Source organism: Dermacentor albipictus, chromosome 2 (genome assembly GCF_038994185.2).
Source record: "Dermacentor albipictus isolate Rhodes 1998 colony chromosome 2, USDA_Dalb.pri_finalv2, whole genome shotgun sequence".
Lineage (NCBI taxonomy): Eukaryota > Metazoa > Arthropoda > Arachnida > Ixodida > Ixodidae > Dermacentor > Dermacentor albipictus.
This window is the reverse complement of record NC_091822.1, coordinates 196,000,165-196,023,179: the sequence shown is the minus strand read 5'-3', so window position 1 is coordinate 196,023,179 and position 23,015 is coordinate 196,000,165. Positions and strand designations below refer to the sequence as shown.

At 47.5% G+C, this 23,015-nt stretch overlaps 1 protein-coding gene across 1 annotated transcript in view; it reads left to right on the top strand.

Annotated features, from left to right (window-relative positions):
- Window positions 1-23,015, top strand: part of LOC135898558 (histone-lysine N-methyltransferase MECOM-like) — a 224,991-nt gene that overhangs the window by 148,521 nt on the left and 53,455 nt on the right. Inside the window, exon 5 of the mRNA XM_065427575.1 lies at window positions 12,602-12,728. Coding sequence (XP_065283647.1) covers window positions 12,602-12,728 — 127 coding nt within the window. The remainder of the gene's footprint in view (window positions 1-12,601; window positions 12,729-23,015) is intronic.

The window sequence follows — 23,015 nt, the reverse complement described above, 5'->3', positions numbered from 1 at the left end:
CGAAAAAGACAAGGATGGACCGAATGCGCTTTCCTAGTTGTCTTTAGTTACTAATTTTTTGCAGATCCGCTTCACACGTAATTCGCACTATACGCGACTCCCCTGTCTTGCGCGCGGAAGCCTTGCCTCCCTTATACCATGCGAAACGCCAGTTTGCTTCCTTTTTCTTAGCGATGGTCATTCCAAGCTGTTTCTTTAGCTGAGGACAAAGGTGTTCGTTGTACACTGGTCTGTCTATGGTAAATCCAACGTTTTTTGTCGTTAGCCTAGTCTTCCTGGCCTTCTCAAGCACCCATCTCGTTTGGATCGGTGGTTGAAGACAAACACTAGGTTTGGATCTGCATCGGTGTTGCGCACAGGAACGCGGTGACAAATCTCGACATCCTCCTTCGTGATTGGCTCACCGAGTGCACTTCCAACCTGATTTAGTGGCTTCTCGAGATTCTCTGTTTTGTTATGCGGCACTCCTTTCACTTCAATACTGATCTTGCGCTGTCACTTGCTTTTTCAGTGCCTCAAACTCCTGCACAAGCACCGCTTGCGTTGCCTTGAGGGTCTCGTTCTCAGTCTTTAGGGCTTTACATTCAGTTTTTAGATCCTCAAAGACTTTGTTTATGAAATCAAAACTGCCTTTAATTTCCCGGAGTTCCCTACGGAATTCCCTTTTAAAGTCCGCAATATCAGTAGCCATTGTCAACACAAGTCTTTGACAATGAAGAAAAAAAAAACGTATGATAACAACCGACAGCAACTTGGCAGCACGTTTCATTACACCACCATTGAAGTCGCGCGTCATTCATTTTCTCCATTACTTTGCATAAACAACTTCTCAAACTAACTGGGCGGAAAGATTCAAAGAACAAAGGCGTCTTACCCGGTTTTAAAATTCATATGATTCGAGCGACTTTCTACGAGTCAGGTACAGTTTCTTCTATCCATAAATTATTATAGATGTCCAAAAGAACATTTGTACCTGTCGGTCCGAGGTTTCTTAGCATATTGTACGTAATGCCGTCCGGCCCAGCAGCGTACTTTTGGCGACATGATGCAATTGCACATTGAAGCTCGCTTAAAGTGAAAGTATGGTCCAATTGAGGATTTTGGGCCCAGTAGCAAGCAGCAATTTTCTGCTTAGCTGGCACTACTGAAATACCAAATTCTGCACGTTGCGATGAAAAAGCAGGTCTGAAAATAAGTTCACAAAATCCATCTGCAACTTTTATCTCACACGTGTCCCGAGCTATAGCGAGAACACGAAATGTGAAGCTCTGTGTTACAGGGCCGCTAAAAGAACGAATTACTAAAAAATTCGTGGAACAGACGTGTGAAGAGACAGCGGGCCGCAAAATCGTGCCAGCGCTGTCTGCCTAAATTTTTCACGCGTCTGCGCATTACATTGTGAATTTTTTTAGAGTTTTTGTATGCTTCTAAACTTCCGCTTCCTCGGTACGCTCTTTCCGATGGGCGTTTGATGGCTCTTAGACGTTCATAGTCTCCGTTAACTGCAGCATATTCTTTTGTAATTCAGACCTTCTTTGTGCATATGTTCACATTATCCTGCAGAAACTCCGTAAATCTTTCAACCGTTGTATGCTGATTAATTTGATCCGTTAGGCAGTACCGAGAAGCTTTCCAGTTGGTTAGTCTGCTGTAACGCCTGATATCACAGTGCATGCTAGGGTGATTTACAAGGATGGGAAAATGATGACTTCGGCGCGTTTCCATATGCGTTGTCCATTCCACACCATTGACTAGATCTTGTGAACACAGGCTAACATCTAAGCAGCTTCAATAATTATATCCACGAATAAATGTTGGCGACCCATCATTTAAAATAGTCAAGTTGCATTAATCTACGTCGCACTCAATCGCATTACCACGTGCATCACAGTGATCAGTGCCCCAGATAATGTTGTGTGCATTGAAGTCTCCACATATAGATACATTAGAAGGAGCTATTTTGAAGATATCCACTAGCGCTTCTACTGAAATACGGTTTGAAGGTTGTAGATATAGATTAATCACTGTTATGCACAGCTTACCAAAGGATACTTTACATGCGATGGATTCTGGAAAGTCTGAATCACTGGACCGAATTTGATAAGATGGTGAGTCCTTTCTGATGCTCAGGAGCACTCTGCTAACAGCACCTTGACGAGAAGTCTTCTATATCACATATTTCGATAGGCGAAAATCGTCACTGATTCCCGGCTCTTGAATGTAAAGTATTGCAAAGTGATGCTCCTAATCTTCGGCGGCTGACATACCGTGTACTAAGTAACACCTGCATATTACTGGTCGTTCAGAAAGCGCAGACTGCAATGCCTACAGCATGCCAGAGAAAGCATAAAATGCTATCAGTTTGTGTCGTTCATAGCGAAGGCCAGTATATTTTTGTCCACGGTGCTGTTCAGCATACGGCTGCTTTCCGAAATCGTCACCTTGGTCTGAGCTTAACCCAACGGCGTGCTCATTATAGTGAGATGTGGAAGGAGACAGAGGTTAACCAAGGTCGCTTCCAGTTTGCTACACTAAATTGGGAGATGGGGAAAGGGGGAGAAAGAGGGGATGGGAGAGAGTCATCGGTGTCCTATTCGACCACGCTCCCAGGATGTTTTAGTCAAGAACAGTCTGACATCAAAGCGGCTGAGACTATAGCGCGCGCGGGATATCGTTGACCGTCTCAAGAAGCGGAGAGGTGCAGAAGCCGTTCTGTAATGTATTCACACGCGCACCTTTAACATGGGGCGCTGTTATTCACTCCTACGAGGAATGAATCGGGGTTTGTAAATGAGACGCCAAACCACACGCGAGAAGTGATCACGACTAGTTACGAACAGTGTCTCCCTGAGCAGCTCTCGGAAAATACCTTAGACATCTCGTATGAACGAACCGCTTCGTCTTTGTCATAATCAGTCTCCCCTTGCTGTTTTGACTTCATCTGTTTCCTTTCACAGAGCAATGTAGTTCGCCAGAAAGTGACTATCCAGGCCAACTTACTGCTGTTCGCTCATGAAATTGCGTTTTTGTCTGGTATTAAGTGCAAGAATAAGTTATAGTGAAAAGGTATAGCGAGAAGTTCGTCTTTTTCTTTGCCTCGCGCCACTCCCGGGAGACATTTTCGCCATAAAGCTTCTGCAGGTGTAGAACAAATGTTTCTAGACCGCACAGTAGTCCTGTAGTTTGAAGTTAATAGCGCCAGTGCAGTGTTCGATACAATTCAGATATGGTATCGCATACTCCCTGCTGCCGCTTGCTGCTTGCAAGCCCGATGCAAGGAGCATTTAGATGCACTCTTTCTGTCCGATGCGTGATAAGGGAGCTCGCCCCGTTGCACGCAGCAGTCAGAGCAAAGGGGTGCGACTTCTGTGAGAAATGCGTCGAACTCGGATTTCACTTATGTTTCCAGCGCCGCGGTCTCCTCAAGACTGCGCGGCATACGCCTAGAGGCGTGTTTTGCCCATATATCCTCGACTTCCGTGTCTCTGATAAGAGACGACGCGTGCTTTCGTCGCCGTCGGTGTACCGCGTTATGAGCGCCTCGTTTTCTGCGTTTCTTTCTCCCTTCTCGGCTTCACGCTCGCTCCTCCGCTATCGCGCGGCCGGCTAAAAAAGACACAAAAGAAAAAACACGAAAGCGCGACCGCGAGTGTGGTCTCTCAACGGGCGCCCAACACGTCTTCAGCTAATACGCACTTTGCGAAAGAGAGGGAGACAAAGCGAAAGAAATCAATACACGCAAAAGCCGTGCGCGCGACCTGTGGAAGCCCAGAAGGCAGCCGGATGGCTCGGCGGCAGCGGTGGCGCTGCGAGGCGGCCGGCACGCCGCGGTGGAGGGGCGAGTGACCGATCGGTTCGTCCGGCTCTTTTTCCGTTGGGCGCGCGCACGCGGGGGCCACTTTCCCCGAGGAATCAGAGCACGGCGAGAAAGCCGGATTCCTCTGGTGCGAAACTGGGTCCGCGGAAGGACCACGCCTCGTCCTTGTTGGCGCGAGGACGCCGGAGACAAAGCGCGCCGCCGCCGCCGCCGGACACTCTCGGCGCTGCCGCCGCCGCCGCTACGCCGGCCGCCAGCTACGGCGCTTGCCGTCTGCAGTGCGGCGAGCAAGGGCGCTCGCGCCGTCGTCAATTAATCGGCGCACTTCCTCTTCCTCGAAAACTTGGGGATGCGTAACACCTCCGCTCCTGCACACGGGCGGGTACAGCTTCGCGGATAACAGCGATCACACGCGCGTGCCTCCGCCGTGACAGCCCGCAACGAGTGACGTCTTGCTTCCCGTGCCCCTCGAAACGCGGGGGCTCTGGCGAAAGAGGTGCTTTTAAAGGAATGGAAAATGGGTAGCAGCGCCTACGAGTCCCCCTACGTAACGCAGGGGCGAACGAAACGATTTGCGTATAAACTGAAACGAAGGTCAGAGGGTGTCCGGGAGTCGAGAATGGCGTAAGAAAAAAAATAAAGAAAAGCTGAGGAGCCATCCCGCTCTCTGAAGGTGGATGACCGGCGAAGCTATGGGACATTGCACAGGCTTACACAAGGGCACGTGTATTAATTTTCATCATTTAGTGATAGTATTGACGATAGATTTGAGATTACTGTGATACACACTGATTGGTTTGGTTACAACCTGAGATAGATTCGTGGCCAAAGTTAAATCTATACACGACCTTTGTTGAGTTATTGAGTGACTTGGATTTTTGTGATACTTCAAACCAAACTTTGCTAGCAAGAACTGAGAGTGAACCATTTCTTGTATGGTTTCGAAATATCCACATTGAAGTCTCCAACGATGATCACAGGGGTGGTGTCATCACGGCTAAACCACTCATAGGGCGTGGCCATGAACTTCTCGATGTCACACTTGGGTGCGCCTGGAGATGTACACACAGTATATATCGCTAATCCGTCTTTCCTTTGTACGGCACAGACATCCCCGCAGTCGGTGGCATTGTCCTTCTGCTAGTGAGCCCGTGTGCGGTTCACAAACGATTCCAGTATACCCATCGGCTTGAAAGAATGCACCTTGATTGATTGATATTATTTATTATTATTTACTATTGTTATTTTGAGCGGCAGAGGGCTTGAAGCCTGCCTGTCCACCGCCGCGGGTCGGCCCGGTATTGCACATTTCCGGGATCGGGCCGCACTCACCTTTTTTATTGTTGATGCACAAACACGAAAATTGCATGGAACCATATCCATATCCATAACAGCGGGGACTTTTGCATGCACGCTGCGAACATAGTGAAGGGACATTGACGATTTTAAAAAAAAGTACTTACTGACCTCCGAATGATGTTCTATAGACGAGATTCCAACACGCTATAACTAAATTTTCGACTGATAGCCGCTGAGCATCTGCTGCGCAGAATGGGTAACTTCTGCTTATTTGGACGCCGCATCACAGCCGCATTCGTGCTGCTTTCTGTCGCGAGACAGATGCGCTCGTGGATTGGATGCAGGCGCAGACACGCTATAGGAAAGGAGAGCAGACAATGACTCCAAGTTTACAGAAGCGACGACGCTCGGGCAGAATACGGGTTTCCTTTTATTCGCCCGCTCCTAAGTACACGGGAAGAGACACGTTGACTCAGAGGGCCAAGAGCAAAAGTGAGCGTCCCAGGTTCCATAAAAGGCCCGACATGGTCATCTATTGCGAGCGGCGAAAGGTGTATACCGACGAGCCGTGTTTTCAGACGCGTGTGGGTGTGCGATGATGGAAGGCGTGAGCTTTTTTTCTGTCTGCGTGAGCTTCCATTGTGGAAGTGCCCCACGGTGCCGCGTTCTGCCAAGAGCTGCTCTTGAGGTGGACCGTGGTGACCGCGAGCATACCTTCACTTACTGGGAGTAATCCAGGAAGACGGTGCCGACGAGTGTGGTGTGCCCGGTTTGAAAAGAGGGTATACGGCCCCTTCGGACACCGTATTTCAGTAATCTGGAGAGCAATGACTCTCGGTCGCAACGCTTTCAACGTGTGTTCCACTTCGTTCGGGTTGTCATCTCTCAAGGCTACACAATCACAACGGCGATTGCAGTTGAGACAATACGTGTGCACGTCAAATACTCCACACGAGCCCCGTCCTATACCATTTTCCAAGCCTACCTCCAGAGAGACTCTGCAAGAAACCCAATGCGACGGCCTGCGCACATCTATCCACTCGTTCGCAGGGTACGCAACTACATACGGCCAGGCCGTTGTCCATGGTGTTTGAGCCTTCTCACAATTACTGGAGTTCAGAAAAAGTCTGATCAAACATCGTCTGCATCCAAGCAACTAAGTTTCCTCCCCTTGCGTGAAAATACAATTATCACATGCATGTTCATAGCGATGGCTCAACTACATCGACCAGTTCTGGCGGCGCCCTGCATGTAGCGAAAGGAGGAATAACACAATGGTATAAGGCTTTGCATATCACCACACCCAGAGCTGCAAAACTCGCAACTCTGTGCGACGCACTTCAGTTTACGGTCAGTCAATCAAATGAACCATTCTCTCTCTCTCTCTCTCTTGTTGTTGGTTATTGTGAACAAAATTTAGTGCTACAATGTGTGCCGTCAGTTCTTCGAAATAGAGCTCATGACCAGTTGACGTAAGGAACAATGCAACGTTTGCGCACAGGTGCGTCTGTTCAATTTATTTTGTCGTTTGTGTGAACGGTATAAGACAGCGAACAGAACAATGTCACAAAAACGAGGCCTCAGTTGAAGCTTTATTGAAATAGTGCAACTACACCGCCAAGTGAAAGATGAAGACCATTGTATTTATTTTCAGTAGTTACCTGGCCACTGCGATATCACTGGCAATTGTGGTCTCGGAGAGAAGGCTGTTTCAACATCACCAAACGAAGATCACTGCGTCCGGAATGCACACCCACAGGATTGAAGCTGCAAGGAAGCCTCGCAATCTGACACGCGCACTCTCGTTAGACGAGTGCGATTCGCCAAAAAAAGGGTCATTTAACTGCACGAACTGAATACTTCGCTATATAACTCCAACCCCCCCTCGGACTGCTCCGACGCGAAGCATCTCTTCTGTGCTGGTCGTTAGGATTTGCTTTCGTGAGAACATATTCAGCAATTGTTGGTATTGCTGACACCGCTGCATGCGATGTGTGCGGCTGCGGATAGAACACCTACCAGTTATTTTGCCAATGTTCAAAGTTTAGAAAGGCAAGCCCTCTTCAACGTGTTGGGACGGCGGGCACATTATCCATTCTCTGCGCAGACGCTTCTGGAACACCGTCCCCTCCGCTCGCCGGCCCACAAGTCTTCGATATCGCATTTTTCGTGCTTTTTTTTTTCTCAGGAAGACTAAGCTGTGTGCAAACACCTTTGACTGCATGTCACAGTCCGCGCGCATACACGTGTCTCACGGCGCCTCCCCTTCTCTCCCGATGGGCGAAGTGCCTTTTTTTTTTAAGTATAATCGCGGGTTTAAGATAATATGAACGTGTTCAGCCCCATTATTCTCAGCAATAGGTTAAATGACAATGAGCTATGCGAAGTTATACAATTATCAGTGTTGCTGGAGGAAAATAATTCCGTGCCGGATACAGCGTGAAGCTAGCTTGACTTTGTTTAGCTCATACGTTTCGTATATGTTTTTTGACATGTAAGGAAATCTCTAGAGTAGCCAACAGATATTTACAATTGCCAACACTTGTTAATGTGTCAGCATATATATATATATATATATATATATATATATATATATATATATATATATATATATATATATATATATATATATATCTGTATGTTTTCTAGTAGATGTAAATTACTCACATTAACGAATAACTTATTACTTAGAAACCATTTCTCTGAGCGTACAAAATTTGCATTAACATTTATTTCTTGTTGTTCAACTCTGGAAAAAGAATGAAAATTTCGTAAACAGTCGGAATAGAAGTTAGCGTTGGAACTCAATCCGCGACAACAAAAAGCTAATTTCTTTCCGCGTGCGGCAAGCTTTCTCGTGCGATAATAAGGAACTTAAATCACTTGTCACGTGGAACGTCAGCGAAACAGCAGTCTACACTCGTCATAGACACGGTGTCAACACTTCGTAAATAGCATTAGCACGTTATCTATATACTTGTATAGATGCACTTATAAGAGGAAACATTCATATGACGTCCGCTATGGCCATCGTAACTCATCTCTCAAGAGCTGAGTCTCGCATTTTCTTATAGAATATCCATGGACCAGAGACAACCTATATCAATTGTTTCGAGTGTTTCAGTATCAGTTAAAGTTTAATTTATTTCGTTTGTCGAAAACGTTTCTGGAAAACATTTGCGAAAGCAAAAATAAATCTGCAAAACGAGGTTTCGTTGCCAGAGTCTGTATTGATACTTCCTGTCGGGGATAAATTTAATGCACAAAGCTAAAGATAAGAAAAAGTAAAGCAAATAAATCGTTATAGCAAGCGAAGAATATTGCAACGAGGTATTCACTAGTGGTTTAGCAAATATGTTTAATTAACTTTTGGGGTCATATGTGTCGAAACTATAATCTGGTTATGAGGCACGCCGTAGCGGGGGGCACAGAATTAATTTTGACCGCCTGGAGTTTTTTTAAGAGGAAGCTTTAGCTCGCGCCCAGCTCCATTGCGGCCTATTCAAATACATGTAAAACACAAAAACGCTTTTCTAAGATAACCTGTGGGACCGATTTTAATAAAATTTGGTGCATTTGAGAGATAAAGTTGAATTCTAGTGACTGTTGGAAGCGAAATTTCGATTTAGGGCTTGAATCCTGTGAAAGGAATTTTCGTAAATTCGAAAGTTCGAAAAAAATAGACGCACATAGTTTATTAATCAATAGCTCTGCATCAAGAACAGATATCGCGGTTCTGTAAACGCGATATCTGTTCCCCCCCCCCCCAATCTTGAGGTACAGTGCGCGTCACCCTTGTGCAGAGCGCGCGCACGGCGGCCGCCGCGTCCCTCCGGAGGGCAGCCAGCGACGTCTAACGGTAGTGGCTGGGCCCGAGATTATACGCGTCGGCCGCTGCGTGCCCAAGCACTTCTCATCTCTAGCTCAGCAGCTGCCGTTAGACGTCGCTGACTGCCCACCGGAGCGACCCGGCGGCCGCCGTCCGCGCGCTCTGCACAAGGGTGACGCGCACTGTGCTCTGTGTACCTTTCGCAAGAGATGTGCGTAGCTGGCCTGAGTGGAACGAAGGTTGGGTATCGGTGTGCAGGAAATAAGTGTAGCTGCCTCGACCCAGCCGCTCCTCGACATGCCAGAAGAAACGACGGGCACGCGCGCCTGCGGTGGCGGCAGGTGTTGTGACCGGCGTGCGCGAAAGGCGAGTGAAAAAGACACACGTGCCACCTCGGCGCGAATCTAACGGTCAATCTCGCGCAATCAGCGCGAACTGGTGCAAGGTGTAATTGCGACGCGAATCAGTGGCCTATAACATTTGAAAGTACGTTCTCTCAATAGCGTGCCGTAGTGCTATGCCATTATTCCGTGAAATGCAAGCACTGAGTCACCGATATCTGAAACGGGAGAACGTTGCCTGTTTATCTGTTACCGCAAGGCTATCAGACCTCACTCGGAAAATTTTATATAATCCGGACTACGATATTTTTTTTGTGTATACAGAACCAAACAATGTCCGTTTTTTTAACCGTACAACAGTGAAATAATTAAGAACTAACAGTGCCAGAAATACTCGTTCAATCTTTTCTGGGCGAACTTGTGTCCAGAAAAAAACAAGCATCACTCAGGTTACAACAGTAGCGGCGTGCACAGGCGTCGGTCGTCGAATCTTGTTTCAAGAGTAGAATCCGCCCGCTTATAATACATGTGTCACCGTATACATCCGCGACCGTGATTCCACAGGGCGCGTGAGAATGACAGCCAGAATTACACTTGTCTATAGCGTGGTCAATCGGCCGATTTGGCTGCCATCTTTCACAAAAAAAAAGAAAAGAAAAGAAAAGACACACTGGCCGACGCCGCAAAGAGGAAACGCACGGTCATGCCGCATGCTAGGTCGATGGGCTACAGGAGGAACACCCGCGGAACCCAGCAAAGAAGGCTGTGAAAGCCAGCGAAAGTTGCCGCTCGACTAGTGGCGGGGTATTTTTTGTGTGTGCGTTTTTATTCTTGTTTTTCGATTTTTTTTCATATTTCGAAAAACTTTTATGCGGCGCGTATTGAGCAACAGAAAGCTGGGGGCCGGGTGACTTTTTTCAGTATTATCTACGAGTTTGTCATTCACACCTTTGCTCTGAATGTATTATTTGAGAAATTTATTAGGTAATAATAATTAATTATGTAATAAACCGAAATACAAAAAATAGCCTGACTTGCTCCGAGCGATGGCAAACAACATTACCTTGTTTCTGTACAGCTACGTGGCTATCGTACTTTTTTTTATTTTCGCACAATTTACGGAAGGCACGTGGTTGGAATGGTCAGCGGGATATGAAGGAAGAAGCAGGGTTTGTAAAGGTAAAAAAAAAGGGAAGCACGACACGTGCCACTCTCTGACAAGGAAGCGATAGAAGCTTAGAGAACGTAGTTAGGAAGCGAGGGAGTAAGGAGAAAAGACAGAACAAGATAACGGGTCACAATAAACAGGAGCAAATGAAACACAAACAATAGAACACGGCAGTATCTGAACAGAAGAATACCACCGCAGGTCATACTATTTACAATATAACATTAAGATGAAGCGTAAAGGTCCGAAGCAGAAAAGAAAAAAAAAGAACGCAATAAGCAGGAATTAAGTATAGTGTTTCGCCCATGTAAGTAGTGCGGAGAGCTGCTAGAACCACGCCTGTTGGCGACCACGGAGCGCAGGACGCCATCTTATACGGCTGGTCTGCCTGCACAAGCACTTGGTGATGCACGCCGTGGTTCGAGTGATGCATGTTTACACAGCGCAGGAACCAGTCTGCGGGTGGGCAGCAGCGCTCGTCGTCGTCGTCGTCGTGGCCGCCATGAGAGATACATGCGCGACGCTCTTATCGACAGCCGCGTCGTCCGGCTGGCCGGTGGCCAGGCGCTTCCGCGTTCGCATGGTTTCCTCCTGCCGAGGGTGGGGCGGCTGCCGAGGCACATGCGGGCACCGGCCGCCGCCAGAACGGTGCCATCAATTAGCGCCACCGCGGATGTCGAGCGTCACCGGGATACGAGGGCAGTGTTACGAAATACACTGTGTACAAGAAAGACAGCGCCAAGGAGTGATTCATTATTGCGCTCGCTTATCGCTATTTCGCTACTTTGTTTCCTGCGGTTCGAATTAGTAGGCAGAGGCCCGTACCCCTGGAAACCTTTGGAATGATAAGAGGTTCCTTTCAGAGGCCGTATTTTTGTCAACGAAAGGAAGACGTCTCGCAAATGAAGGCGGAGCTAAAGCGACATTGCGTTTCGCGAAAGGACACATTACGCGAGCCTCGAGGATGTGGTTATGTAGTTGCTGGCATGTAGTTAAAGAACCGCGCGAATAGCGCCGTTTACACGGGAGAAAGAAAGAGAATAGGTGAGGCCCTAACGTCACGTTCTTGAAGCCGGAAGTGCACCCATGTTGGGGTGCCGTCTCCCTTTGCGCCTCCAATCAGCTCGCCGGAGCAGATGGCACGAGCTTTGAACGAGCCGTTGGAAGTACGCGCTGCTGACGCGCGCCAGAACAAAACCTTCGAAACTTATGCGACAGTTTTAGACAAGCAGGCGCGTTCCTGTGTTTTTCCGGGGCACGTCGAAGAAGATGACGAAGACGCGCACCGTGATTACGCGAGTGCCTTCCGTTACTGGCTGACACGCATACTCACCGACCCAAAACATAACTTTCAAGCTTACGTACCACACTCCAAACGCAGCTTTTATCTCGAAAGGCCTGTGCTTCGAGAAAGACCCGGGCCGAAAAATCGTATCTCACTTTTCGGAGGACAAGAGCAGCCGCGCGAGCCCTTCAGGAACGCAGTTTCTATGCCAACAAGGATGTTTTGGGCTCCAGTCTCAGGGCTCCTTTGCGAAAAGCGGCACGTGACTTCCGGCGCAGTCTCTCGAACACATCCGGGCTGGCCGGTGCCTCTCCTACGCTTTCATTCTATATTTAATCGGGTGCCTCCATAAGAAATGTTACGTTGGTGCGACTCCCACCCCATGCGGGCTTCACCAGCTGTGTAGCTTAAGTACGCTTCTGATTCAAGAAGTGAGTGCTTCCAATACCCAATTCTGCACTGACATGAAAAGAGGAACGTTGAAAGGCGCCATAGATAAGGGGTCATTTATCTTTATAGAAGAAACGATACCTTTTGGCCCACATTTCTGCCGTCGCTTGCCAACGCAAAATTTTCGCATTGAAAATAATAGGTTCATGTGAAATAGGATACTGTCACACTCCAGAACGACAGCCAACTTTTAGTTTTAAACAGGCGTCGAGTCCGAGTTCTCAACCATCAGCACACTGTAAATCCTAAGCGCCAGAGCGTGGTCAGCAGAGCCTTCGTCTGCTTCTTTCTCAGTCGCCGCGGCCTGTTACAGCGGGTGCACAATGTGTAGCGTGTGTAATACGCCGGTGAATACACAGCCTGACCCGACAGAGCGCTTTGGCTGAACTGTAGACACTGGGTGATGGCGCAGGCGCGGACCGCACCGTATCGGAGGAGGACCTCCAGGAGACGACCAGCGTGGAGTCCGGGGGCGAGGCGAGGCCCGAGGCCGGATTCCGATGCCCCGTGTGCGGGGCGCGGTTCAGCGACAGAGCGCGGTGAGTGGCCTTCGCTCTACTTGTCAACCGGCAGAATTTCGAGCAGTGAGACAACAGGACGAACAGGCGCAGGACAGAGCGCTCTGTCCGGTGAAGTTCGAGGTCGCGCATTCAAATCACGGTCAAGCCGGGCACATACCGATAGGCGCTGAACGCAGAGACTCTCGTGAGGTTAGGTTTAGGTAGCTATTGAAAACACCCCTTTGGTAAGCCTTAATTGGGAGTCCGACACCACGACGTCCTTCATAATCCGCATCGCAACTTTTGGACGTAAAGCCTTTCTTTTTTCTTCAATAGTTTTGTAGGCAGCGCCGATCACTGTAAATGCGGGTAACGTATACATACATAGAAAGCAATTCTGCACAAACTTTTTCATTGCCTTCAATCGACCTTCTCATCAGAACATCCGAAAAAGCAACGCATGCGCATGGGCAATATTTACTGACTATTCAAAGTTATTTCTGTGAGGATTATTGTATATCCTCAATTTCTGAACAAAAACAACAACGAAAAAAAAGAAAAATCAAGTTGAACTAGAGCACTATAACGTAAAGCTACACCAAACTTTTCTGTACTAAGTCTGCAATCAGCCCACCACGATTGTTCAAAAAATTTTGGAGCCACCACCCATGCGCCTGTCTGTCACGCGACGTCACGAAAACTGTGAAAACGCCCCATCTAATATGATATGCGCACGCTGATTATGCATAATTAGAACGAACGGACGAAAAATAATAATTTCTAATACAACGTCTTTTTCGCCCTTGCCGAAAAAGGCGATGTTTGACCAATTGCTATTGGTCGAACTTTTTCGGGCTGCACCCACTTTGCCCGTCTGTCACCCAACGTCACAAAACCGCAAGAATTCACCGCGTCAAAGTGACGTGTGCGCGTTGAAAACGCATTGATATGCCGAAAAAAAATTGAAAGTTCTTCTGAAGAGTCGGGCACTGCCCCGTTCCGAAAGGAATAAAAGATGGCTGCCCGCCGATCGCTGTGGCGCTGGCTACTCAGAGCTGCCGTGAAGTATGGATTTATTTGCGTATAACAAAAGATCTTTCGTGGCCGTATGACGTTATCGAGGCCTTTTAGCGCGTATACGACATTGCTCTGTCAACTCTACCTTGCTGAGTATCCGTTTTAGCGGCATTTCTAGCTTTTCGTTGCACACCACCGTGATTTTCGACGAGCCACCGCAAGCTAAGTAAGGGGAAGCGGACCAATCGCAGACGCCGGCACCACCCTCCTCATCGGGTTATCTACTTTCACTGTGCTGGCTCAGCCCCATCGAAACTCTCTCCACTTGAACGTGCTCCTGCCTCTTCTCAGCCAGTTAGATAGGAAAAACCGCTCAATGTTGGCAATGCTATTCGCTTTGAAAGCAAAAGAAAGTGACACTCGACAAAAGAGGAGGGCATTTGATTGGGCTTTTGAAACAACGCTGCTGGTTATCGCCCGATGGTTGCGTCGGTGGTTAGGCAAATTCGACGTCAGGAGATTGGGATGAAAACAGATTGGAATAGTTTTACGTTGTAGGGACCCTACTAGACGGTTTATAACGTAACAACTTTCAGGCTAGCTTTTCTTCTTTTTCCTGAAATAATGCTTCGACTATGTTGCGTGGACAGAACTTCAACTGATGATCGGCTACTCAAGTAAAACCGCAGAGATGGTAACATTCTAGCGTGTTGACACAAAATTAGTGTGACCAAACAAATTTATCATTATGCCATGAATCGTCTTTGCTTCTAAACGAGAGGTGCAGTAACATTAACGCAACGCTTGTTAAATGTCCCATGTTATTTTTCATTTCTCGAAACAATTGTGAACTCGCGTGCTCGAAGCCGCCGCCGACGGAGAACATGCTTGGCTGGCTCGTGCAGACGTGTTTTGCATTGAAATCGCCATATCCTCATGAAACCGGAATATGGGTTATAATAGCTTTTGGAGCTGGTTTTTATTGTTTACTGGTATGTTACGAGCATAAACGGGGCTTTTTTTAAATCTGAAGTGTCGTGGTTGAAAACCAAAAGCTGCATTTCCATGTATGGAGAAGTAATCATCTCCTCATCTTTGCTATGGTAAAAAATGTACTTCATCGCCCAGACGCAGAGATGAAGTTGAAACTACGCGTAGTAAATTGCGATGTTGCTGCTGCATCCTGTACTTTCATACAATCTCTAACGAAACACACTTCAATGTTGCTTTTCGTCGTCTGCAACATAGAGGTATAGATCAATTTTGTTTAAAATTTCTTGAAAACGGATGACAAAAATATTAGTAAACCACTTCCACATACTTGCCCTTGCAGTGGACTTCATATCTAGACTGAATATATATTGAGTAATCGCTTCAGTGTGAGTTTTGAGAGAAAAAAAAAGCAGGAACGAAGGCAATGTTCAGCAATACACTGTACAAGGGGTCTTATAGGAGGTTATACAGACACCTTCTTGCAAATTAAGCATATGACTAGCTTGGAGTAAACACACACAACGGAGGATATACCGCTCTATCACAAATATATGCAAATACATGCCACATCTTTTTTTTAATCTGCTGTGACATCCTACTTGGCTCTGCTGCATGTCGATTACCTGAAGAGGAGAGCGCACGTTACAGGCACGACAAATCGCAGTCTTCAAGTGACTAAGCAAAAATATTTACTCACTTTTTATTATTCATCTTAGGGTACATTAGTTTCAACTGCAAAATTTGGGCCGAACAGCGGTGAATTCATGTCTGGTTGGGTGAAATCATAAGACTACCATCATTTTCAAGACATCCATCTACAAAATCTGCTAATAAATGCTCTGGCATTACAGTTAAAATCATCCCGAGCTGCTTGACGCACGCGTTTGATAAACTGTTAAATTGAACGCTGGTGTATTTCGGGCACCCTATATAAGGTGGAGATATCGAATGCGATACTAACCTTACAATTTCTGCTAAGCAAACTTGACGACTTCCCCACTGCTCGGCTTCAATTTCGCAATTTCAACACTTTGCCCCATAATATGAATACTATAAAAATTTAACTAATGAATATTTTTGTGCATTGGCAACTCACCTTAAAAAGCCAGGTCGTGCTATATCATACATATGGTTAAACACTTCTTTTTGAAAAAAACATGGTATAATTGCTTCCCCCTCGCTTGCTTACAGCCATGAATACCTAATTTTCCCTCGGTTTCCATAGCCCTCAGTGACCATACGATTCTGTTGTGGTCATTGTCTTCTCTGTTTTCTGGAGGAAAGGAGCTGTGCATTTTCCTGTAGCAGTTGCCAGCCTGATTTTGCTTCCACTCGGCTTAGAACTCGCTTTAAGATATTGGCAATAATAAGTTGTAATTTCTCCTAATGCTTCTAAATAATTACCGTCAACTGTTTTGACAAGTGAGCGAAAAGAAAAGAAAAGAAAAGAAAAGCAGAGGCGGCTTTCCAATTTTACGACAGGTAGCTGTTCCGTCGCTTGACAGTTTCCTACTGCTTACTGTTATAGCTCTTAGTTATCATCCTTCGCTAGCATTACCTTGTTGGTAACAAGGTAATTGTTGCTACGGCAACGTTCTGCGTAGCGAGAAGCCCAGCGGACAAACATCCGTTATTAACGGTGGCACCGAGGCCTTGCGTCATTGAATATTATCTTCTTCTTTAACTGGCTGCAGACCACGTATTCATATAGTCGACATAGTGCGCCTTCTATTTAAGTGTAGTACATTCTCATTGTTAACTAGATGGACACGTAGCACTTTCGCTTCTGTTAAAATCACTTCCAAGTTTCATTACCTTGGAGTCGACATCATGGCAGCCCTATGGAATAAGTTCCTTCCCGACGTTGCTACTGACACTGTCGACCGTACAATCCAGCTCCGCGGAACAGTCATACTAAAGAAAAAAATGATTTCACTGGGAACTCTTTATCGCTATTGTTAGTGTTTTATGACAATGGCTAACATATTGATGAGCTATCTTGTTAACATCCACACAGTTACAGGAAGCAGCCATCAAAATTTTGTGATGTAGCCATTTCGTTGTGCACCCTATGCAACAATAGACCAAGTGTAAATATGTGAGATCCGAACGACCACGAGTGGGACAGCCGTACCAGAAAAAAGATAACATTACGTTCGTGCAAATCACCATCCCCTTCGACAAGCCACGTCGGGTGCCCATTGAGCGCTCATTTAAACAGCGGTCACGCTTCGGCAGCTTGCGATCTGCTTGTAGAATCACAGTCTAATGACATGTTAAAGCGGAAAAAAGAAACAACTGCTCGCTCTCGTGCAGAATTTAAAAAAGCACCCAGGCGCAGATGAAAAAAAGAACGCAGGTGGCGTCGCGTGTTGCATAATCTCGATCGAGGGGAGGAGCGGGAAGGGTTGTCGCTGCCGATGTTCGAAATTTTGTCTTGCACGTTGGAGGATGCAGACCTTGAGATATAAAACGACCACGCCTTCAGCATAGCCGCGCTCAGCTTTCTGCGGGACTGCTCTCGAGCAAAGTTGGGGCCAACAATGAAATTGTGGCGGTGGCTGATTACTTATCAACCGAGCTGCAAGAGTCTCTCTCCTCCGCAACGTGGCAACAAGTAGCGTTATTATGAGAGTATTAGAATAGACAGGTTTAGAAAAGCGTTTTCAACCAAACGTGAACGCATTACGTACATACGTGAAGATATTTAATAGCGTTGTCTTCACTGTGCATACTCAGTACGTTATTGGGTGTCCGCGGTTTACGTACACTATGCGAACGTACGTTATATCGCGAGTTAGCATAGTTTCTTAGCGTATGTAATGTTCACGTACACTAAGAAACAGCGTTGTCGAACCTGGCGGCACCCATGGTTCCCGCTTCAGCGTAAATTATCGTGATGGCTACGCTGTCGCTATCGTTGATTGCCAGTAACTGATAAAATGAGCTTTCACTTCCTCTAAGCTCACCTGAAATGTTAATTATGAACGAATAGCACGTCCAGTTTCTGAGTTCGTTCAGCGATTTCAACGTCCATAGGCCTAACAAGATGTGTAGGCATAGGAACGACAGGTTCGTTGCTGATGGGTTGTCCTGGCTTGAATATGTTTGCAGGAGGCACCAGATGGCGTCCTGTCTTCTAACGTCTTCCTTAAGTTTGCATTTCCGTATGTTAAGCTAAATGTCTTGAAGGGACGCGCAACGTATCGTCCCGCAAAGGTGCTTGCGTTTGACGCAGATACGGCGACAAATGCTATTCTAAAGCTGTCTGATCTCTTCGAATATGCCATGAAACCTTTTACGCAAAAATAGAGAGTTTTAGTATAGCGTAAAGCAGCAAACGCAAAGAGTTAGCGTTAGCGTTAGCGTTGCGTGCACCACACTGCGCATGCGCTATACGTAAACGCTGCTGGAGCTCTTACGTACGTACGCTATTTTCAGGATTTAGCGTTGAACGCTAACGCACGCAAGGGGAGCCTTACGTACGGCAAGATGGCGGCGCCAGTCGAAGTGAGAGCAGCCCGCTTCGGATCTATCGAGTCGTCTGCCTGCACTGCTAGGCTCTATCCTACCCCACTAATGCTCGTGTTCGCCTTAGATTTGTGTGATGATGCTTCGGCAGCGGCGCACAGGTGACAAATGGGCGTTGTTTGCGATATACGTTCTCGATTAGCCGGGCAGTAGGCTTAACTAGAGGGTTTGCTCATGGAGTTAGTAGAACAACTCTATGGGTTTTCTAATGTTTGCTGTAGCCGCCTCGAGATGGCGCCCAAGTGTATTTCGCTCGTTCGCTTGGTGGAAAGCCGCATGTGGAGCCGATGCACGTCATGTTTTCCGCGGCAAAACACAGTAGTGTGGTCGGTGCTGTGGTCACAATGCGTGTGCGTTTTACCAACGACGACGATATGAACCTCGTGAAGGAGGTTTTCGCCTTGAACCCATTCGGATGGACGTCAAGGTGGGCGTCCGTTGGAAAAAATTGGAAAGAAGTGGGAAATCCGCTTTCTGGAAGCGAAATCGCCGGCGAAACGTATCCTCCGGTATAGCTTCGACGCTGAGTGGATCTTGAGGACACGTAGAACCTGCGCGGTCGCTCTCATTCCCGAAGCATGAGGGCGTCTATGTCATCTCAACTTAAAAAGGACACGTAATATGGGTCCCACAGAACACTCGATCGCGGCATGCCAAGATTAATCGGTGTGTTTCGCGACCCTCGACAAAACAACGCTCGAACCAAACACCTACATGCGTGATTAACGCAGAGACTGTGGCTTTCGATAAGCTTGACTTAGGGACACACTTGCGGATTCGGCATTGGATAAGCTCGACATTTCGTGTGGATTTGGCTTTCCAGTACTTTGTGTCTTTACATCTAGATGGCGCTGTATTTGTTTGCGTTAACGTTAACGCTTTTCTCCGTTCCGCTATTCTAAAACACTACCTTGTGCCGCGCAGTGCAGTCTTTCTTTGCGTTAGCGTTGCGTCGCACGCTAACGCTAACGCAAGGATTTTAGATCGGCTGTGTCGTGCTATTGCTTCCGGGGTGTTATTCTGGATCAAATCGCGCCACGTTGTGAAATGCGCTATCTTGCCACTTACCACTGAACAACCGGGTGGCTATATGGCCCCTGCGATTGGCTAAAACACAAACGTGGTGAACTCATTTGACACTAGACCGTTTTAGTTTAGCGTTTGCAACCGAATGTAAAAGCATTACGTACGTAAAGAAAGAGCGTCGTCCTCACTGCGCATGCTCGGAACGTTATTGGGTTTCTGCGGTTTACGCGCGCTATATGATAACGTACGTTATTTGGCGAGTTTAACGTCCGTCATGTTATCGGACGCTAAGAAATAGCGTTGTCGAACATGGCGGCACCCACGGCTCCCGCTTCAGCATGAATTCTCGCGATGACTGCGCTCTCACTCACGTTGATCGCCAGTAACTATTGCAATGAGCTTTCGCTTTCTCCAAACTCACCTGAAAGGTTAGTTATGAGCGCAGAGCACGTCCATTTTCTGAGATCGTTCAGCGTTTCTAGTGCCCGTACGCCTAACGAGACGCGTCCACATAGAAACAGCAGGATGGTTGCTAATGGACCGTTTTGGCTTGGATACGTTTGGCACGAGGCACCAGATGGCGCCCTGTTTTATAACGTTTTCTTTACGCTTGCCTTTACGTAAGGTAAACTAAAGGACTTGGAAGGAAACGCACGGTAACGTCTCGCAGCGGTGCTTACGTTTAACGCACGTAAGGCGATAACCGCTATTCTAAAGCTGTCTATTATGTCAGAACTTAAGTCGAAGATAAGTGGCATTGGGTGTGCGACCTACTGCGTTTATGTCTACGGTAGCGTCCTCAGATCTTGCAGCAAATAACGGTCATGCCACGGGCCCTTGCACCCGCCGCGACACCTATTCCAACGCAGTGTCGGGAATGGAATCCGACTACTCATAGGCTCATCCAAATTCCTGCGTTACCAACGGGCCGCCGACGTTCCATGGCGCGCGTTGAAGGCCGCCGGGCGCACCTTTCGTGGGCACGCCGAAATGTGCAGCGCCTGCGCTGACGCAGCAGAACTGGGTCGCGCACGCACGCGCCCGCTGCGCCCGGGATATACTAGCCTTTAAGCCGTCAGCGGAAGTGGATTTACTCGCCCCAAAATTCAGCGGCCACTTCGAGAAAGAGAGGTCTACTATGCCTTCTAATATTCATGATTTTCTGTTCGAGTCACTAACGCATCCCTTTGCAAGCACTGCAACAACCGTCGGTATGTACTTCTTTTGCACAAAATGCTTGGCCGACCCGCACGTTTCGTGCATTTCAGGTTAATAGTCAAAACAATTCAGGACAACTTTTTTTCTCTCATACCCTCCGGAACTTACACGAACACGCGCAAACCTCTTCAGCCTCTGGAGTGCACTCTGCGAGGAAGTATAGAGTGTCCCGCACTATAGACCTCAGGCAGCGAAGAAAAGCGGTAATTATTTTCTCCGACACGACTCAATTGCCAAGGTTTGACTGCCCCAAATGGGAAACCATCGTGATTAAGAGCGCATGTCTACCGTCTTTGCGTGCCTTTTCGTGCAGCGTCGAGTGCCTGCCAATTACTGGCCGAAGCAGAGTCTCCACGATCGCTTGCGTGCATCGACGAAAACTAACGCTGCGTTGACATCTTCGATGGGTGCTGCAGGTGTGTAATAACGAATGAAGCAGGAAATAGATATCATCGTGGCACTGCCACGCACCGACGCTACGAGAGTGAAGCCGCTAACTTTCGCTTTTGGCAACTTTTACGAAAACCTTTGCCTTTGGCCAAGAAACCATTCGTAACTTCGCTAATGCGAACCAGCCAACGTCTTGCACAGGGTCTGCTCCTGCTTCCTGGGAGTCGAGAATTGGACGGTGCTGTGGAGAGCACGCTGACGGAGGCGAGGGAGCCGGAGCTTTTCTCGAAACTTAGAGCAGAGAGTTAGATGTTCGTCATCAATATATTAGCACAACATATTGGCGACTTCAATGGAGCAACGCATGCAAAATATCAAATCAAGCTTTCCAGACTAAGTAGCAACAACTTTCGACATGGTGAGCAAATCATTGCCTTCAAAGGACCTATATGCGTAATCTGCCGATCACAATGTGAAGCAAACACAACGTTCACGAATATATAGTTATGCCACGCAACAAAGAGCAGACAGGATGATCTCAGAGTTTACCGCAAGGATCGTAGACTCCGGAAATAGATTTCACGTTCTGACAAGACCTCGCGCGTACGAGATTGCTTGGAATTTTTTTTTTCTAGGTGTCGAGAGAGCCTCTGGCGATGCTGCGTATCAAAAAAAAAAAGAAAAGTTCGGGAACTGGGGGAAAGACAGAACGATATCCTACACGATCTCTGCTTTCAAGCGAAAAAAAAACCTCGTGTACTGATTCTCAGCACTAGCACTCCCAAGTAGACCCAGCACTATCAGCTCAAGTATGGAATTCGCAAATTGTTCAATCCGGATTGTATACGGTTTCCGCTCGCTGTCATCTAAGCAATAACCCATGGTAATCTGGTCTAAAAAAATAATAAATTCTGAGGTTTTACATGCCATATCATAATACGATTATGAGGCACACTGTGGTGTATGACGCCAATTTATTTCAATCAAATGGGATTCTTTCCTGTGCACTTAATTCCGCGTAATGAGTTTTTTTTTTTTTTTTTGTCCCTATCGAAGTGCAGCCGCCGCGCCCGGGATCGAAGCCCCGACCACGAGCTCAACAGCGCGACGCCATAGACACAAAGCCACCGCGGCGGGTAGATTTGACGTGGATACTGAGCTACTCGGAAGCCCGCACTGACTCGAGCAACGCTGCAACGCTGCGTCATTGGCTCATTTATTTGTTTGGATCTGATTGCCGTTGTTGGCATCTCGGCGACCTGTACGTGGCAGTAAATCCTCGAGTAAAAAAATTAATGTGACATGAAGCCAGTTTGGAAATAATAGTTTGAAGAAAATACATGATCGTGCTATCCGACTGGATAAAATAAAACATAAGTGATGAATAAATACAGAGAGCTAAATCCGCAAGTTATCCGCAAAATGACAAAAAAAAATGAATCCGCAAAGAGAGCGAAATACTTTCTTCCTCCGTCACCATTGCTACCGTACATAACATTTTAAGCGCTACTACTTCTAATTTCGTTGCTCTCGGACACGTTTCCTTCGACGGGTTCCTCATATATTCCGCCGAGTCGGTCACCGCATTCCTTTCGTACTCCTTCCTCAGTTTGACGATGCTAACGGAACTCTTCATCGACATTGAAAGCAATGCCTCGTTAGGCCAACCTCGTTAAAAATTGAAGGAGAGAGTTCAGCATTCGCGTGGCTGAAATGAAACGAGAGTAATAATTTTATTTTTCTTCGATACAACGCAGAAACGTAGGAACACGAACCACACCCACATACAAACGAGAAACTCCTTCGGTGCCATCGCTCACAGGCATCATCGGAGCCGTTCGGGAAGAGCATTAGGACTTTCCCGGTAGTTCGTTTTCAGCGTGACGTTCACGCCGCGCATAGCCGCCGACAGCGATCGATAACGCGTGCCCGGCTGCCCTGCGGAGCTGCATCCGAGCCGTCAGCGGTTGACGCGGGGCCGTGCAGCCACCGGCCCCGGGAAACCTCGTCGGGGCCGCCGTTGTGGCCTATGGCCGCAGCCATCTGCACGCGCGTTACAGTAACGGACACGCCGCAGTCGCAGCTGACGACGGCCGGGTTGCGCCCCGCGCTGGGCGCCGGTGCGTGACCGCAACCAGAGGCCGCGACCAC